We start from the raw sequence: 16,302 nt of genomic DNA, 5'->3' as shown, positions 1-16,302 counted from the left end.
ATGTGTCAGGGAAAGGTACTGGTCCCTTACATTTCACTTTGTAAGACTGGGGGCTGGGTGGCAGTCTTGGGTCCTGGGACTGCTGCTCTTCTGATGAGGATGGAGTAATTGTTCTCCCTCTAATGGATATGTTTCTGAAAACAAGAGCTGAAAATATGGTACTGAAGAGCATTGAGGCGACCACCACTACCTTCCATACCTTCATCTTAGAGCATGTCACAGCAGCAGGGCCCTGCAAAACACAACAAAAAGCAGTGTTAGCTTTGGGCATCATGTCTATAACTGTATCATTCTGTATCATTTTGGTTGTTTTTTTGGCTGTCATGGATTGGAACCTTACTTGGTCTGCAAGGTTTAATGAGGTGCAAGTAGATAAAACCAAAAAGCCAATTCCCAGTGCAGACACGATAGGCTAAATGGCTTCTTTTCATGCAATAAGTCTCTGAATCTATGAATTCTCCCCATTAAGAACATACTCTTCGGAGTAGGAGTTTGGAGCATCAATCCTTACATATTTCTATTTGCAACTCTTGAATGATATGAGAAAGAAAACAAATACTTATTGATGTTAAACCACTCATTATATCGAATGGTATTCTTGTGACTTCTTGAAAAAAATTTAGCCTACTTGCATTTCATTCTAAAACCCACAAATGAAAACAATTCAAATACTTATTCCATTCCGGGACAAAGCGACATGTTCTGGAATTAGACCAGCTAGTTCTTCACGTGTATTTCCTGAATATCCAGAGGTATATCTCCTCTGCCTGCCTGTCATATACGGGACTGGCCAGCGTGTTAGTGATTGTTGTTATTGATGATTAGGGAAATAATCCCCTTCGGCATTGTTTATTGAATCTTCTTGGAAATAAAAGTGTTTTTGGCTGATGCATGCAATGAAAGAAAAATTTCCTGAGAACAGGAGTTCCAGAGATTTTAGTCAGAATGCCTTTGAGAAGCAATAGGCAGGAATAGCACTGAGGAGACAGGAAAGGAAAGAAAGAAAGAAAATGATTGTTAGGTGAAAATGGCATCCTGATAACAAATGCTGAGATGGAATTGTACTAAATGTTAAATTATGTTAAATTACAAGCACATTTGGCAAAATTGTAAAATGGTGGCATAACCTTAGCAGTGTTGCTGTATGAGTAAATTACTGCATTGATCTGCAACTGTGTTAAAGTAGGATGGTGCTAAATTGGCAAATTCCAATCTTGAATTCAATAATTACTTACAATCTTACATTTATTCACAACCTTGCATTTATCTATAATACCGTATTCATTTATAACCATACACCTATTTGTTAATGAATGAATGAATATAAAGAACCATTTACCTGTCTATAAACTAATGCATATATAGAACGATATCTATCTTTAATCTGAGCTTATTCACCATTTTCCATCTGAACAAATCCATCCACTGTATCATATCAATCTGGCTACAACTTTGGGAGCCAGCTGTTAATGTTCTCTTGTTCATAATACTGTAATGATACAATCTGGTGTTAACCAGAAAAAGGTAAAGTTGCCATAGTCTTACCAGACAATAGGGCCACTCTCTCATTTGATATAGGTAACTGATGCTTGTTTAACCTGAGGGTCACAGCATCTCAGGCAAGGGGAGGGGTTGAGAAGAAGAGTCCTTCATAGTAACTTCAGCCAGTGTGGGAATTGAAACCACGTTGTCGGCATTACTCTGCATCGCAAACCAACCACCCAGCCAAGTAAGTTAACTGACCCCCTTCTCACCACAATCCCTCACATCAGTCCTTAATCTTATGTCCTTATAAACATGTACCTGACTATTGTGACACCTTATTGGGATGGTTTGCTGGAAATCAAGCCCACAATTTCCAGTTAACAGAAGTTAAAGATTTTATACGAATACACAGAACACCCAATTCACATGTCTTTTAGACCCAGGTTAACAAAAATCATGGACCAGATCTCTCTATTTAACAAGAATTACTATTTATTACAAATAAATAGATTTTAGATATGGATTAACAGATAAGAGCCATCAAGTCTACTACCTAAAAGTGTAATCTCTTTATATCTCTGTACACACACACAACAAAAATACATGGGTGTTTTGGATAGAGAGAAAGAATGGATCCCTTTTCACAGGGTTGGCTGAAATGATCCTTATGTTGATCAGAATACTGCTTCTCAATCTTACTTCTCCAGGTAAGACTTGCTCACTCTTACACAAGGTCTCTGGCTTAGTAATTAAAAGTCACACCTTCCAGCAACTGATGAGGAGAAATAAACAGTCTATTTTCAGGTTTCATATACTCTTTAATGCAAAGCAAGAACAGCTCCTTCCCTTCCAGAGGTCTGATAGCTTCTATTCCAAACATACACACTACCAAGTTGTTCAGCCACCTGGGAGCCAATCACATTTGTTGCTGGCCAGCAGAAGACCTTTGTTATCAATAACTGGTCACTAGTCTATAGACCAATTAGCTACTTCTTGCTGCCAAAACCCCTAGACTGCAGCTTGGCTTTCCACCACTAGCACAAACAGCTGTTTTAATAGCACTTAAAATGATTAGCAGATCACTTGCTTTCTTTAAAAAAAAGGACAGTAATCCTTCAACATCCTTGACATTAAAAACAGTTCTTTTCCAGTTTCAGTTCACAAGCAAAAATACATAAAATAAAAAAATCTTTATATTATAACCTATCTGTAAATCCTGCACCCGTCCTTTGAACCCTCACTAATTTTCCATTTTAATTTTATTTTTCAATCAATTTGAATTGAGCACTGGAAATGATTTGTGGGTCTTCTTTCCTTTGTGGTTTATCAATTCTACCCACACAGATTCCAACCGTCTGACTCTATCACTACTTGCTGTCTATTTTTAGTTTCATTTCTTATTAACAAAGCAACCCCACTCTCTCTGCCCATCTGCCTGTCCTTTGAATATTGAGTTCCTGGTCCTGATCCCCTTGCAGCCATGTCTCTGTGATACCCACACCTTCATATGTGCCAATTTCAATCTGCGCAATAAGCTCATTTACCTTGTTTCATGTACTGGGCACATTTAAGCACAACACCCTCAGTCCTGCATTGACTGTCCCCCCTCTCATAACTGTCGTCTTGTCTACTGTGTCTGAAGTTAGATTCCTGTGCTTTTTCATACTCTCTGTTTTCTTACTTGGTCTAACTCTCCTATATTTTACTGCCTTTTGTGTGAATGGATGGAAAAAAAATTTTGGTTTAAAGCACAGACATTAATCAATTTATCATGCTTATTAATTTTCTCTCTGGTCAAGATGTTGTGTATCTAATAAACAGTTAAGTCTTTTGTTTAAGATGCAAAATTGAATCTGGAAATTAATTATTCACAATGTCTGGGATTGGTCATTCAAAATTCAGGAACCATTGGAGTGACTATTTAGTAGCCTTCAACATGCAGTTTTACTGAATACTGAGGGAGAAAGGCTGATTTGGCTTGGCAGTCTGTCTTGTATTGTAACACTGTCTGTAATCCTCTGTTAGTCATCTTTTGCCTATCCATAACTCTATTTACCCCCATAATTAGCTTCACCCTGGGGATATCTGCTGACATCTTATCATTCATTTACCTAGTTATAACCTGCACCATTTATAGAATTTTCATCTATTCATTCCGTTATGATTAGATTCAATTCCCTAGAGTGTGGAAACAGGCCCTGTGGCCCAACAAGTCCTCCGAAGAGCAACCACCCAGACCCACTCCCCTATATTCACTCCTAACTAATGCACTTAACACTACGGACAATTTAGCATGGCCAATTCACCAGACCTGCACATCTTTGGACTGTGCAAGGAAACCGGCACACCTGGATGAAACCCACGTAGACACGGGGAGAATGTGCGAACTCAACACAGACAGTTGCCCAAGGCAGGAATTGAACCCGGGTCCCTGGCGATGTGAGGCAACACTGCTAACCACTGAGCCACCGTGCCATTATGTCCAACCTTAATGATCAGTGCACATTCCTAGATGAGTGAACATTGCTGGTTTAGTCGGTTTTGGAGTTCAGCTATCGGTGTTTGAGAAAATTGGATAATTGATCTTTTTCTTTGCAACTTGCTCAGGTGCATGATTTTTAAATTTTGGATGTTTCTCCAAGCACATCAACCATATTTTTGGCAGTACAGTTTAGCAATTCTATTGCTGCTTCCCATTTCAGTTTTGAGTGGTAAACACTTACCATTGATGAACTAATGGTACCAATTTAGCTAATTGTTGGAAGCAGTGTCCAGTAATTTCATTGGCCTGCTATTTTTTGAAATGTTAACCACTGGTGATAACAATACAATAAATTTAAAGGGTTTCTTTGCAATCAAGTGTTCTCCCTATCTGTATGCTTACATTGTAAAGGTGAATTCTTGATGCAATGGTTTAGCATACTGTATTTTTATACTATCAGTTAAGACTGGATTCAAACACTATGGAATGAAATTTCACTCTACGCATTGTCCTGGTTACACACTAATTGGCACTGAAGTGACAATCTCAATCAAAGAGGCTATGATGGTGGTTATCAAGGGAATTGGCAATGTCACACAGGGTTAATGCACGTTAATGTAGCAGAGTAGCTACAGTGAGCTCCACTCTCCAACAGACACGGTTTTCCATGGTCTGAGAGTGCTTAATACTGACATTTTGTACCTGAAATGGAAAGTGTTTTATTCATTGATATCCTTCACATTGATGTACACAGAAGCAGAATGTTAAACTCCTGTGCTATAGTACAATTCATCACTAATTTTTCCGTCCACTCTCCCAATAATGCAGATTTGCATTGGGATACATCTCCTACGCATCATAACAGCCCTCTCGGATTTCATTCATCTGGATTCCCCTTGGGCCTGAGCTTTCAATGAATTTTGCGACTGTCATTATCCCTTCCAGATTATCCAGGGTCTTTCTGGGATTGGTCAAGAATCCCTGGAGCTCTTGTGAACAGCTGGAACAAACTGTTCCTTTAATCTCCGCCATTGACCATCATCCAACATTGAGTCCAAACCTAGGAAGAAAGTATTGCTGCTAAACTAGATTCAGACTGAGATGAATATATAAGTATGCAAATTAGAATCAAGTGTAGACCACTCAGTCCCTCAAGCCCACTCTACTATCCATAGTACATCTGATTACTCCACAATTCCATCTACACCTGAGAACCTGTCATCCCCTTGCTTAAGAAGAACCTATCTACCTCTGTCTTAAAAACATTTGAATGTTGTACTTCCACCACCTATTGAGAAAGAAAGGAAGAGAGTTCCAAAGACTCAAGACCCTCTGAGAAAGCGTGTAGCCTTAGATGTGACACATTTGCTGCAGAGAATGCGGGAAAGTACTTGTTCAGAAGAATTGGGGACGTCTGTTCTTCTTGTCAATGGATCGTTGTAAATAAGGTGATAACATTTGTTCACTTGTGGAATGTGTGGCAGTACTTCCTTCTCACGCTGGAGGCTGGAGGCGCATATTTCACAATAGGATGTTGGATAACTAACTTGCTGATTTATATCAAGGACTCATAACGTAACTCACAATTAATAGGAAAAGAACTTGTAATTTCATAAGCTGCATGGAATATGCATGTAATAGAACAATCCTGATCCATTTTCATGTATATCACACTGAGCAGATTTGAATTTATGAAGCTGAGCTCCCTTACCTTGACTGCTCTGGGAAGTGAATGTCTCATTACCCTTACAGGCTAGGAAAACATGAAGGCTGAAAGTTGGAAGATGTTCATGGGTAAGTGAGAGAGAGAAAACATTCTTCTGTAAATTACATTCACTGACTGAAGGGTTCAGGGACACTGAGGGGGAGAGGGAGAGAGAGAGACACGATTAAAGCTGGTGGAAAGTTTAACTATTTATGCTGTTATTTGACTGAACACTGGCTTGTCATGAATTAAATGTTTATGTATTGTTCCCTGGAAATCAAGATCCAGGAATGTTATGCATTTAATTTGCATTCTGGGAATCTAAAATGATTTTAAAAGAAAAAGCCATTTTGTAGGACAATGATACTGGACATGTTAGCTGAGTGAGGTTACCTCATGAACTTTCAACGTAATTAAGACTAGTCTCTCATTATGATGTACTAGCCAAAACAATTGATCATCTGGCCTGGCTTGATCCAGGGTTCCCACTTTGATGTGCATGTAGCTTAATTAGTCAAGCGTACACAGACCTGTCAATGTGTTTCTTTTCCTTTGCAAACTTTTGCCATTTTATTTTTACTGATCTGATTCAGGACATTTTTGTAATTTTAATACCAAATTCTGTATAAAGCCAGCTTGTGTGCAGCAATAAGGGAAGTAGCCTGAGAGAGCTCGTAGGTGTAAGAGCTGGCTCCGCTACTCTACTAATGGTTTTAGAACCTTAGCTCAAGCCTGGCTTGTAGGTACCTATGTTATAGTGTAACATTTATCCCATCCTCACAAACCTATCCCAACAGTTACTGCATCAGAGGTCAGATCAGTTTTCCTTCATGTGAATCCAAGGAAAGCGATGGACCAGACGGAGCACTAGGCCGTGCACTCAGAGCATGTGTAGATCAACTGGCAGGGTCTTCTCAGACATCTTCAACCTCTACCTGCAGCAGGCCACTCTCCCTGCCTGTTTCAAGAGGGCCAACATCATCCCTGTGCCTAAGAAGGCTCATGCAGCATGTCTCAATGACTACCGCCCAGTGGCCCTAACTTCGGTGGTCATGAAGTGCTTTGAAAGGCTGGTCATGGCATTAATCAACTCCAACCTCCCCACTACTCTTGACCCACTCCAATTTGCCTATCAGAACCACAGATCCATGTCAGATGCCATATCATTTGCCCTTCACTCCTCCCTAGAACATCTTGACACCAAGAACAGCTACATAAGAATCCTACTCATTGACGACAGTTCGGCCTTTAACTCTATTATCCCCCTGAGACTGATTACTAAACTTAGTGATCTCAGACTAAATCTCAGTCTCTGCAACTAGATCCTCAGTTTCCTGACCCACAGCCCACAATCAATGAAGACTGGGGACAATATTTCATTGTCACTAACACTCAACACTGGAACCCCCCAGAGATACGTACTCAGTCCCCTACTGTACTCACTGTATACCGATGACTGCGCCGCCAAATACCAGACTAATGCCATTTACAAGTTCGCTGATGACACCACCATAGTCGGTTGAATCTCAAATGGCGATGAAACAGACTATAGAGGGGAGGTGGAAGGCCTGGAAAAATTGTGCACTGAGAACAACCTAGCTCTCAATGCCAGCAAAACCAAGGAACTCATTATTGACTTTCGGAGGGATGTTACTCATGCCCCCTACACATTAATAGCACAGAGGTGGAACGAGTGGAGAGTGTCAAGCTCCTGGGAGTGGTCATCCACAACAAGCTTTCTTGGACTCTTCATGTAGGCGCACTGGTTACAAAGGCCCAATGACTCTTCTTCCTCAGGCAGCTGAGGATACTGGGCATGATGGTGAATATACCCTTGCCAATTTTTATAGGTGTGCCATTGAAAGCATTCTGTCTGGAAGTATCACTACCTGGTATGGCAACTGTACTATTCAAGATCAGAGACGGTTACAGAGAGTGGTGAACTCAGCTTGGACAATCACAAAGGCCAACCTCCCATCTACAGAATCCATCTACCAGGCCCGCTGCAAGGAAAGGCCACCAGCATTCTTAAAGATCCATCCCACCCTGACAGTGTTTTTCTACAACCTCTACATTGGGGAGAAGGTACAGAAGCCTGAATACACACACCAGTCGGTTTCATAACAGTTTCTACCCTACTGTTGTTAGAATACTGAATGAACTCACAAATTCTTAACATTTGCCTGTACCTGTGTTTTTGTTTTTGCTGCTGTTTACCAATTATTTCCTTATCTATGCTACTTAACTCTGTGACCTGCCTGTATTGCTCACAAGACAAAGCTTTTCACTGTGCCTTGGTACACATGACAATAAATTCAATTCAATTCAATTCATTGGTAAATAAAAGGTAATAATTTAAACTAAAACAGTCTGTAAGAGTTTTATATTCCAGACTACCACAGAGTACGATCTCAGGGACAAACCAAAGGAGGTTTACAGGTCGAGTCCATCAGGGATTCCCTGTTAAAAATCACGACACCAGGTTATAGACCAACAGGTTTAATTGGAAGCACATTAGCTTAAACCTGTTGGTTTAATTAAATTATTTATTTATTAATTAATTAACTAATTACACCTGTTGGACTATAACCTGGTGTTGTGTGATTTTTAACTTTGTACACCCCAGTCCAACACCGGCATCTCCAAATCAGGGATTCCCTGAGCAGCCTCGAATAGGTAGTTTAACACCTCAACAAAAGAAAATTCTTCATCTCCATCTTATTTTCAACCGCTTATTTTCAAATTACCTCCAGCAGCTCCAACATTCATGGGAATGGCCAGGCAAACCCTATTTGGTTACTTGTCAACTATGCTGGCCCTTTCATGGGCTCAATGGTCCTGGTCATTGTGGATGAATGTGCACAGAGTTCATTCATCAAAATCAGAAATGATGATTGAAAAGCAGTGAACATCAATTGTGACTCCCAGAAGTATTGGTCACAAGTTAAATGGGCATTCCGCATGTTCGGACAGTTCCATACCATCCACTGTCCAATGGTGGAAGAGCAGTCCAAAGGCTGAAGGCAGGCCTAAAGAAACAGCCTACAGCTTCACTCAACACCAAATTGCCCCAGTTCCTGTTTGATTATAGACCATCCCTTACACAACTACAGGGATAGCTCCTGTAAATTAATGGTGGGGAGAACGCTCTGCACCAGGTTAACCCAGGTATTTCTGAATGATTTGGGGTGGGGTGGGGAAAGGCTGTCAGAAACTGTGGGTTCTCCCCCTTCATCCCACATCGAAGAAACTTCAGAGTTTGTGATGGATGCAACCTCGATATCATTACCACCTGAAGAAAGGTAAGCACAAGAGGGCTACGGCCTGCTACATGCCACCCATGTCAGAGTCAGAGGAACCGGACCGGAGGTGAAAATGTCTCAAGCGAAGCTACAGGACAAAGAATGGGCCTACATCCTTGACCTGGGATGGAGGTGATCAATGATTGGAACAGGGTTGGCCAAGTGGATGTCTGAGTATGAGATCCTTGATTGGCCCAGGTTAATACCCCAATTAGGGACCCTTGGCTGACAGATGTAAAAATGAGTGTCAGAGTCTCCTCACTCTAGGGACTAGCTCTGAGCTTGCTGGTCAGAGTCCATGGACTGTGAATAAAGGGTGACTTGGTGATGGAAAACAGCCTCTGTGCAGTTATTTCACATGAGCTCCCTATTTTGAAATTCAAACTTGTTTCATTAAGCGATAACATTTTATTAGCTTTCCTAATCACTTTCTGTAACTGGCAATTAAAGAATTAGAATAACAAGATTCCTCTGCATCATAAGAGCTCTGCAATCTCTCATAGTTTAGATAATATGTTTATTTTTAAATTTTCCTGCAAAAATGGACACTTTCTCATTTCCCCACATTGTACTGTTTTTACCAAATCTTTGACCATTCACTTAAATCTATCTGTATCCTTTCGGAGCCTTCCAATGTTGTCTCAACAACATGCCTTCCTACCTAGCTTTGTGTTATCAGCAAATCTAGCAATTATACTTTTCATTCTTTCACTTAAGTTGTTTAGTTGAAACTTTAGAAGTTGAGGTAGCAGCACTGATCCCACACCACTCATTATATCAATGTCAACCAGAAAGTGACCCATGTGTGCCCGCTCACTGTTAGCTGGCCAATCTTATTTCCATGCCAATATGTTACCCAGTACATGAACCTTTATTTTCTGTAACAGCCTTTGCTGTGGCACCTTATCAAATGCCTTCTGGAAATCTACTGCAGTATTTCCATTCCACTGGGTTCCTTTATCCGCAGCACATGTTATTTCCTCAAAGAACTCCAATAATTAATTAAACATGATTTTCCTTTCGCAAAACCATGCTGACTGCCTGATTACCCTGAACTTTGCAAAGTGATCTGCTATAACATCTTTAATAGTAGCTTCTAACATTTTCCCATGGCAGATGTTAAGCTAATTGATCTGTAGTTTCTTCCTATAAAAAACAAAATGCTGGAGAAACTCAGCAGGTCTGTCAACATTTTTCTGCAGTTATACTGGACTCACAACAATAACCGTTTCTCTCTCTGCAGATATTACCAGACCTGCTGAGTTTCTACAGCACTTCATGATTTTATATCAGACTTCCAGCATCCACAATATCTTGCTTTAAATTTACTGTGGTTTCCTACTTTGTAAATCTCACTTCATTTTTGAATAATGGAGTTACATTCACATTTTAGTGGAATTCAACCTTCCCTGTATCTCAAAGTTCAAGAAGTTAACACTAACACATCAAATCTCTCATTAGTCACTTCCTTTAAGACACTAGGATGACATCCATCAAATTCCCAGGACTGGTCAACTCAATACTCAACCATTTGCTCAGTATCACTCCCCTGGTGATTGTAGCTTTCTTGAGTTTTTTTCTGCCCTTCCATTTTCTGAGGTGAAGACTGGTGCAAAATACCAAATTATCTGTTATCAACTTTTTCTCCATTAACAATTCCCCAGACTCGCTTTTTATAGGACAATGCTCATTTTGTTAACTATTTTTTGAAATAAGTATAAAAACTCTTTTGCTGTCTGTATTTGTATTTCCAGATATCTTTGGCTCATACTCTAATTATATGCTTTTTCTTTAAGTCTGATATGATCTTTAACTTTTTTAAAATAAATCATGGATAGGATGTCCTCTCCTTGGAATTTTTCTCGGAATATTTTAAAGCATGTGTTCTGAAATTGCTCTTCAAATGTCTGTTGCTGTAGCTCTATTGCCATAAACCTAACTTGCTGGTCCATTTTAGCTAGCTCTGCTTTCATGTTCTCCTAACTGTCTTAAATGTATTAAAGTTTAAAATACTCACCTTAAACCCACTACTCTCCCTCAAACTGAAAACTGAATCATATTGTGATAGCTGATACCTAGGGGCACATTCACTGAGGTCATTGCTTAATCCCATTTTGTTGCACAATACCAGATCTAGCACCATCTGCTCTCTGTTTACCTCCATTTATAATAAAGAAAATGTCCAACATCAGCACATAAATTCTTCATCTAGCTTACATTTGCCCATATGATTTTCCTGTCCATATGTAGACTTTAATCTTCCATGATTATTACCGTACTTCTCTAACAAGCTCCCATTATTTCTTTGTTTATAGTCCATCCAACTGCTAGGAGCCCTGTACACCACTCCCACAAGTAACTTCTTGTCTTTATCATTTCCCATTTACTCAATGTTTTCTATATCCCGGTTCCTGCACTTAGGTTAAGTCTCTCTATTATGCTAATCCCATTATTATAACAGCCACCATTGCACCTTTTTCTAGTTTCTTGAGTTTTCTACGTGCCATGTACACGTCAATATTCAGGTCATTGTGTCATTAAGAGTTGAAGAAGCTTTTGAATGAGTTCCAAGCTTACATTTTTAAAGGTTTAAGAATTAGAGTCTCTCAGGAAAGAGGCAAAGTTTTAATGATGTTTGGTGACCAAAATGCACTAATGTTTAGGTGGATTGGTGAGAAATATAAGGGACCTATCATAACAATATCTGCTATTTCATGCACTCTGTGGAATGTTCAACAACAGTTTGTCATTAACCCAAATTTACCAATTTTCTGTTGTACTGTTTGTCATATGCATTCTTAGGATGTAAACCTGAGATCTTAAACATGTTTGTTAGTTTGAAGTAGACAATGATTCGCAGTCAGATGAAAACACAAATTAGTGGTCTCATCTGAGAAAGTAACAGCTCTGAAAGTGGTAAATGATCATTTTCTCACCGGATCCAACAAAAAAAAAACAGATCCAAGATGAGACGGAGAGAATGGAGATCAGCCAGAGTGTGACTAGCTCTCCTGCAGTGCAGGAGGATTCTATATGTATTAAATGAGGAAAAACCTTTTTATTTTTAAGACAAATGGTAGGATTGGACATTACTCCAGGAGGGACAGGTGGTCTTGTGTGATTACATTCTTCAGCTCATTGCAATTGCAAGTAGGATGCCAGATTTCACATTTAGGAGGCTTTGAAGGTCATGGAGACCTTTTAGGCTCCAACTTCTATGCACCATACTTAAAAGGCACATGGACTGTTTGCAGAACAGGGGTATCATTCAATTTCTGTTGGATGCCCTCAACCATCCCTGGAGATGGTTGAGATGAGACCAGAAGTTGTTCCTTGCTTCCCTAAATGCTTTCCCCACAGTTAAATCAGGGATAGTCAGCATCGATTTGTCAGAGGGAGTTCACGCCTAACCAGATTGCTTGAATTTTTTTCAGAACATAAATCAGGTGTGCAGATGAGAGTGGTGCAGTTTATATAGATTTCAACAAGGCCTTCAACAAGGTCCCACATGGAGACCAATAAAGAAGGTAAAAGTACAGGGTAAGTTGGATCCAAACTGGCTATGTGGCAGGAGACAGCAGGTGGTGATAGACAGTTGTTTGTGTGATTGGGGGCCGGTTTTCAATGGCATGTCACAGTGCTGGATTCCTATTGTTCGTGTTATATATGTAAAAAATGATATAGGTGAGAAGAATGTGGAGTGGGGGAATGATCAGTAAGTTGGTGGATGACGTGAGATTTGGCCAATAGTCAACAGTCAGGAAGGAGGTCAGAGGTTACAAGAGGATACAAGCAGATTGGTCAGATGGAAAGATGGAATTTAACCCTGAAAAAAAATGTGAGGTGATGCACTTTGGAAGAAGTAACAAGACAAGGGAGTACACAATGAATGGCAGGATACTAGGAAGCTCAGAGCAATAGAGGCATCGTGGGGTGCTTGTCAACAGATCCTGAAGGCAACAGGTCAGGTTAGTTAGGGTCGTTAAGAAGGCATATGGGATGCTTGTTTTTATCAATTGTGGCATAGATTATAAGATCAGGGATGCTATGTTGGAGTTGTACAAAACTTTGGTTAGGTTACAGCTGGAGTACTGTATGTAGTTCTGGTCAGTGCACTATAGGAAAGATGTGTTGATGCTGGAGGGGGTGCAGAGGAGATTCACCAGGATGCTACCTGGGATCAAGCAGTTTAGATATGGAGAGAGGCTGGATAAGCTCAGGTTGTTTTCTTTAGAGCAGAGAGGGCTGATGGGGGTGGATCTAATGGAAATATACAAGATTATGAGGGACATGGACAGGGTGGATAGGGGTAGCTGTTCCTCTTGGTCAAAGGAGGTATAATTTGAACATGAAAGGCAGGATGTTTAGAGGAGATTTGAGGGAATTTTTTTCACCCAGAGGATGATGGGTATCTGGAATGTACTGCCTCGGAGGGTAATAGAGGAGGAAAATCTCTCAACTTTTAAAATATACGTGGATGAGTGAAATGTCATTACATTCAGGGCTGTGGGTCAAGTGCCAGAAAGTGGAATTAGTGCAAACATGTCAATGCAGAGTTGATGGGCTGAAGGGCCTCTTCTGTACTGTATGACTCTAAGAATGTCTGGGAGAGAAAAGGATTCATTTTTTCCATGGGATGGAAACAAGAGGCCATTTTCACCGACGAAGGCATCCTGGATCCAGTCCCTACAGAGATCAGCAGTCATAGCTGTGCAAGCGAATCTGGCTCCAGGGCTACGCTAGGATAAGTAATCTGCTGCTCTCTGCCAGATGAGGTGCCACTGTTTACTCAATGCTTCATGCCCCTATGAGTGTGAGCTAGTATTGTAAGTTTGCCACTATAGACGACTGCCACACAGGAGACTGGGACCAGGCATCTCTGCAAAATGCCTCATGTTCATTGAGTGTGTTACAATTAACAACATCATACCAATGTTGTATGACTAACACCACATTGGCACTGGCTCTCACACACCTAACGGGTTCACTCTTCAAATTGTAAAAGGAGCTGCTACTGATCATGCATCATAGGGGCAGGGGTAGCAGATGCCTGGATTCATTCAGATCACCTGAATAAATTAAAAAATTTCACTGATCTTTTTTCTCAATGAGGAGAACTTACAGATCTGCTATGGTTTCACTGAAATGTAGCATTGGACAGGACACAACTACAAAAAGTGGTTCTTGGATTAACACCTCCACAGTTATCTACGGCACATGCTTCATATAATACTTAATTGCTTTGAAGCTACTCTAACTCTGAAGATCCAGCTCTGGATATTTACATTTCCATCTGTATCTGTCAGTACAGATATAATGCTTGTGTACCTACGTGAATGTCTCTTCATGCTTCTCTTCTTCTGCAAGAGATGCACAACGAAGTCAGATAGGGGTTGGAGGGTCACTGCTAACATAAGGCTGAGTCTCTTTACAGAACAGCTCGACAGTAAAGGGACCATCCTTGTGCTGGAGAGGAGATTGGACATTTCATGCAATGGGAAAACCTGCACTCTGCTACTCCCAGCTGTATGTCAAGTAGTTGCATTTTGCAACCATCTCAGGTAAAGGTGATTTCTGGCGACATGAACAAATCATATTTTTCAGCGTAGCATCTAGATCCTACTCCCAATCCAAGAGAAGCCCAAGCACAGGTCCATCTCTAGCATCACCTCAAGAACCACCTCTGAGGAGGAAAGTCAGCTTGCTCAAAGAATCCACTTCAAGGTCTTCCTCTCCATCCCCCACCAGTGCAGGGACACAGAGACATTCACTATGGTGGCAAGTTGGGCTGCTCCGTATCACCTGTCCTTTGTGGCAAAATTTGCAAAAAAAAGCACCTTTGACCATAAGTCCATCAGGCAGTGGTCTGCATGTAAGACCCTTGAGAACCTACAGGAAAAGGAGAAGGTGGATCCTGTCACATTATTCCCCGAGCAAACTGTCAAAGTCATCTGGCACAATGTCTCATTACCAGAACTTTCCAACAAGCACCAAGACATTGCTTGGCTGGTGGTGAGATGGGCACTATCTGAGAGATCCTTCTTGCATGCCCAGACTCCCTGCACCAATGCATCTTGCCCTCGAAACAGTTGCGATTGGGGAAGAGACTGTCACACATCTCCTTCTGATGTGCCTTTGCAAAGGATGCCTGGAGAGTGACGCAATGGTTTTTGTCAAGGTTCATCCTGAGCAGCTCTGTGACACGTTGGCTATTCCCCAGGACGCACACAGAGACAAACATCGACTACACCTGGAGGACCATCAATTCAGTGAAAGACACTCATTGGTCCACCCAACACTTATTGGTCTGCCAGAACAATAAGTTGGCCTTGACCGTGTACTCCAGACTGGCACATTCCAAGGTCCAAGATAGAGGGGTGCACTAAAACTTGGTGCAGCTGCCTCCAAGGTGCTTTGGGGAAAGACCACCATCTAAGGTCTTTTGGCCAATGTACAATGGGGGTCCATTCAGTTATTGGAGACCTCCCAGTGCCTCAAGTATATGTAAATAGTATCTAATGGGAAGTCGGTTTAGCTCAGTTCGCTGGATTGCTGGTTTACAGAGCAGTGTAATGTCAAGAGCGTGAGTTTAATTCTCATCACCAATTTGAGGTTACCATGGCAGACTCTCCTTCTTAACCTCCCTTCCCTCGCCTGAGGTCTGGTAGCCCTCAGGTTAAATCACCATCAGTCGCTTCTCTCTCTAATGAGAGAGCAGCCCCTAAGGTCTGGTAACTATCTAATGGGTAAGGAATGCCTTTGGGTGCATTGGAACTATTGAGAAAGTGCTCCGGTTTCCTCCCACAATCCAAAAATGTGCAGGTTAGGTGAATTGGCCGTGCTAAATTGCCCATAGTGTTAGGTGAAGGGGTAAATGTAGGAGAATGGGTCTGGGTGGGTTGTACTTCGATGGGTCGGTGTGGACTTGTTGGGCCGAAGGGGCTGTTTCCATGCTGTAAGTAATCTAATCTAACCTCAGAGTACCCCAGAGGTCTCCTGAATGGCAGGTGTCTTTTCCCTCGAGTGGGGGATTTCAAGACTGGAGGACATACTCTTAAGGTGAGAGGAGAAAGATTTTAAAAAAGATAAGAGCAGCAACTTTTTTTTTAAAGTCATGTGTAGAATGAACGTCTATAGGAAGTGTCGCATGCAGGTACAGTTACAACATTTAAAAGATATTTAGATAAGTGCGTGAATAAGAAAGGTCTGGAGGGATATCGGCCAAGCGCAGGAGGTGGGACTAGTTTAGTTTGGGATTATAGTCAATATGCACTGGTTGGATTGAAGGGTTTGTGCAACATCCAGATCCCACTCCCAATCCAAGAGAA

The 16,302-nt window shown here is 41.1% G+C and overlaps 1 protein-coding gene across 3 annotated transcripts in view; it reads right to left on the bottom strand.

The window, feature by feature from the left end:
* The window catches only part of nrtn (neurturin), a 140,552-nt gene that overhangs the window by 18,097 nt on the left and 106,153 nt on the right, over nucleotides 1–16,302 (bottom strand). For all 3 annotated transcript variants that reach the window (XM_087976080.1, XM_087976081.1, XM_087976083.1), the window contains one exon: nucleotides 31–232. In XM_087976080.1, the coding sequence (XP_087832206.1) occupies nucleotides 31–232 (202 nt within the window). The remainder of the gene's footprint in view (nucleotides 1–30; nucleotides 233–16,302) is intronic.

The sequence above is a fragment of the Chiloscyllium plagiosum genome, unplaced genomic scaffold, assembly GCF_037043375.1.
Source record: "Chiloscyllium plagiosum isolate Xiang-an unplaced genomic scaffold, Cpla_swu_hap1 HiC_scaffold_28, whole genome shotgun sequence".
Taxonomy (NCBI): Eukaryota; Metazoa; Chordata; class Chondrichthyes; order Orectolobiformes; family Hemiscylliidae; genus Chiloscyllium; species Chiloscyllium plagiosum.
The sequence above is the reverse complement of the archived record's forward strand: the minus strand, read 5'-3'. Positions and strand labels throughout refer to the sequence as shown.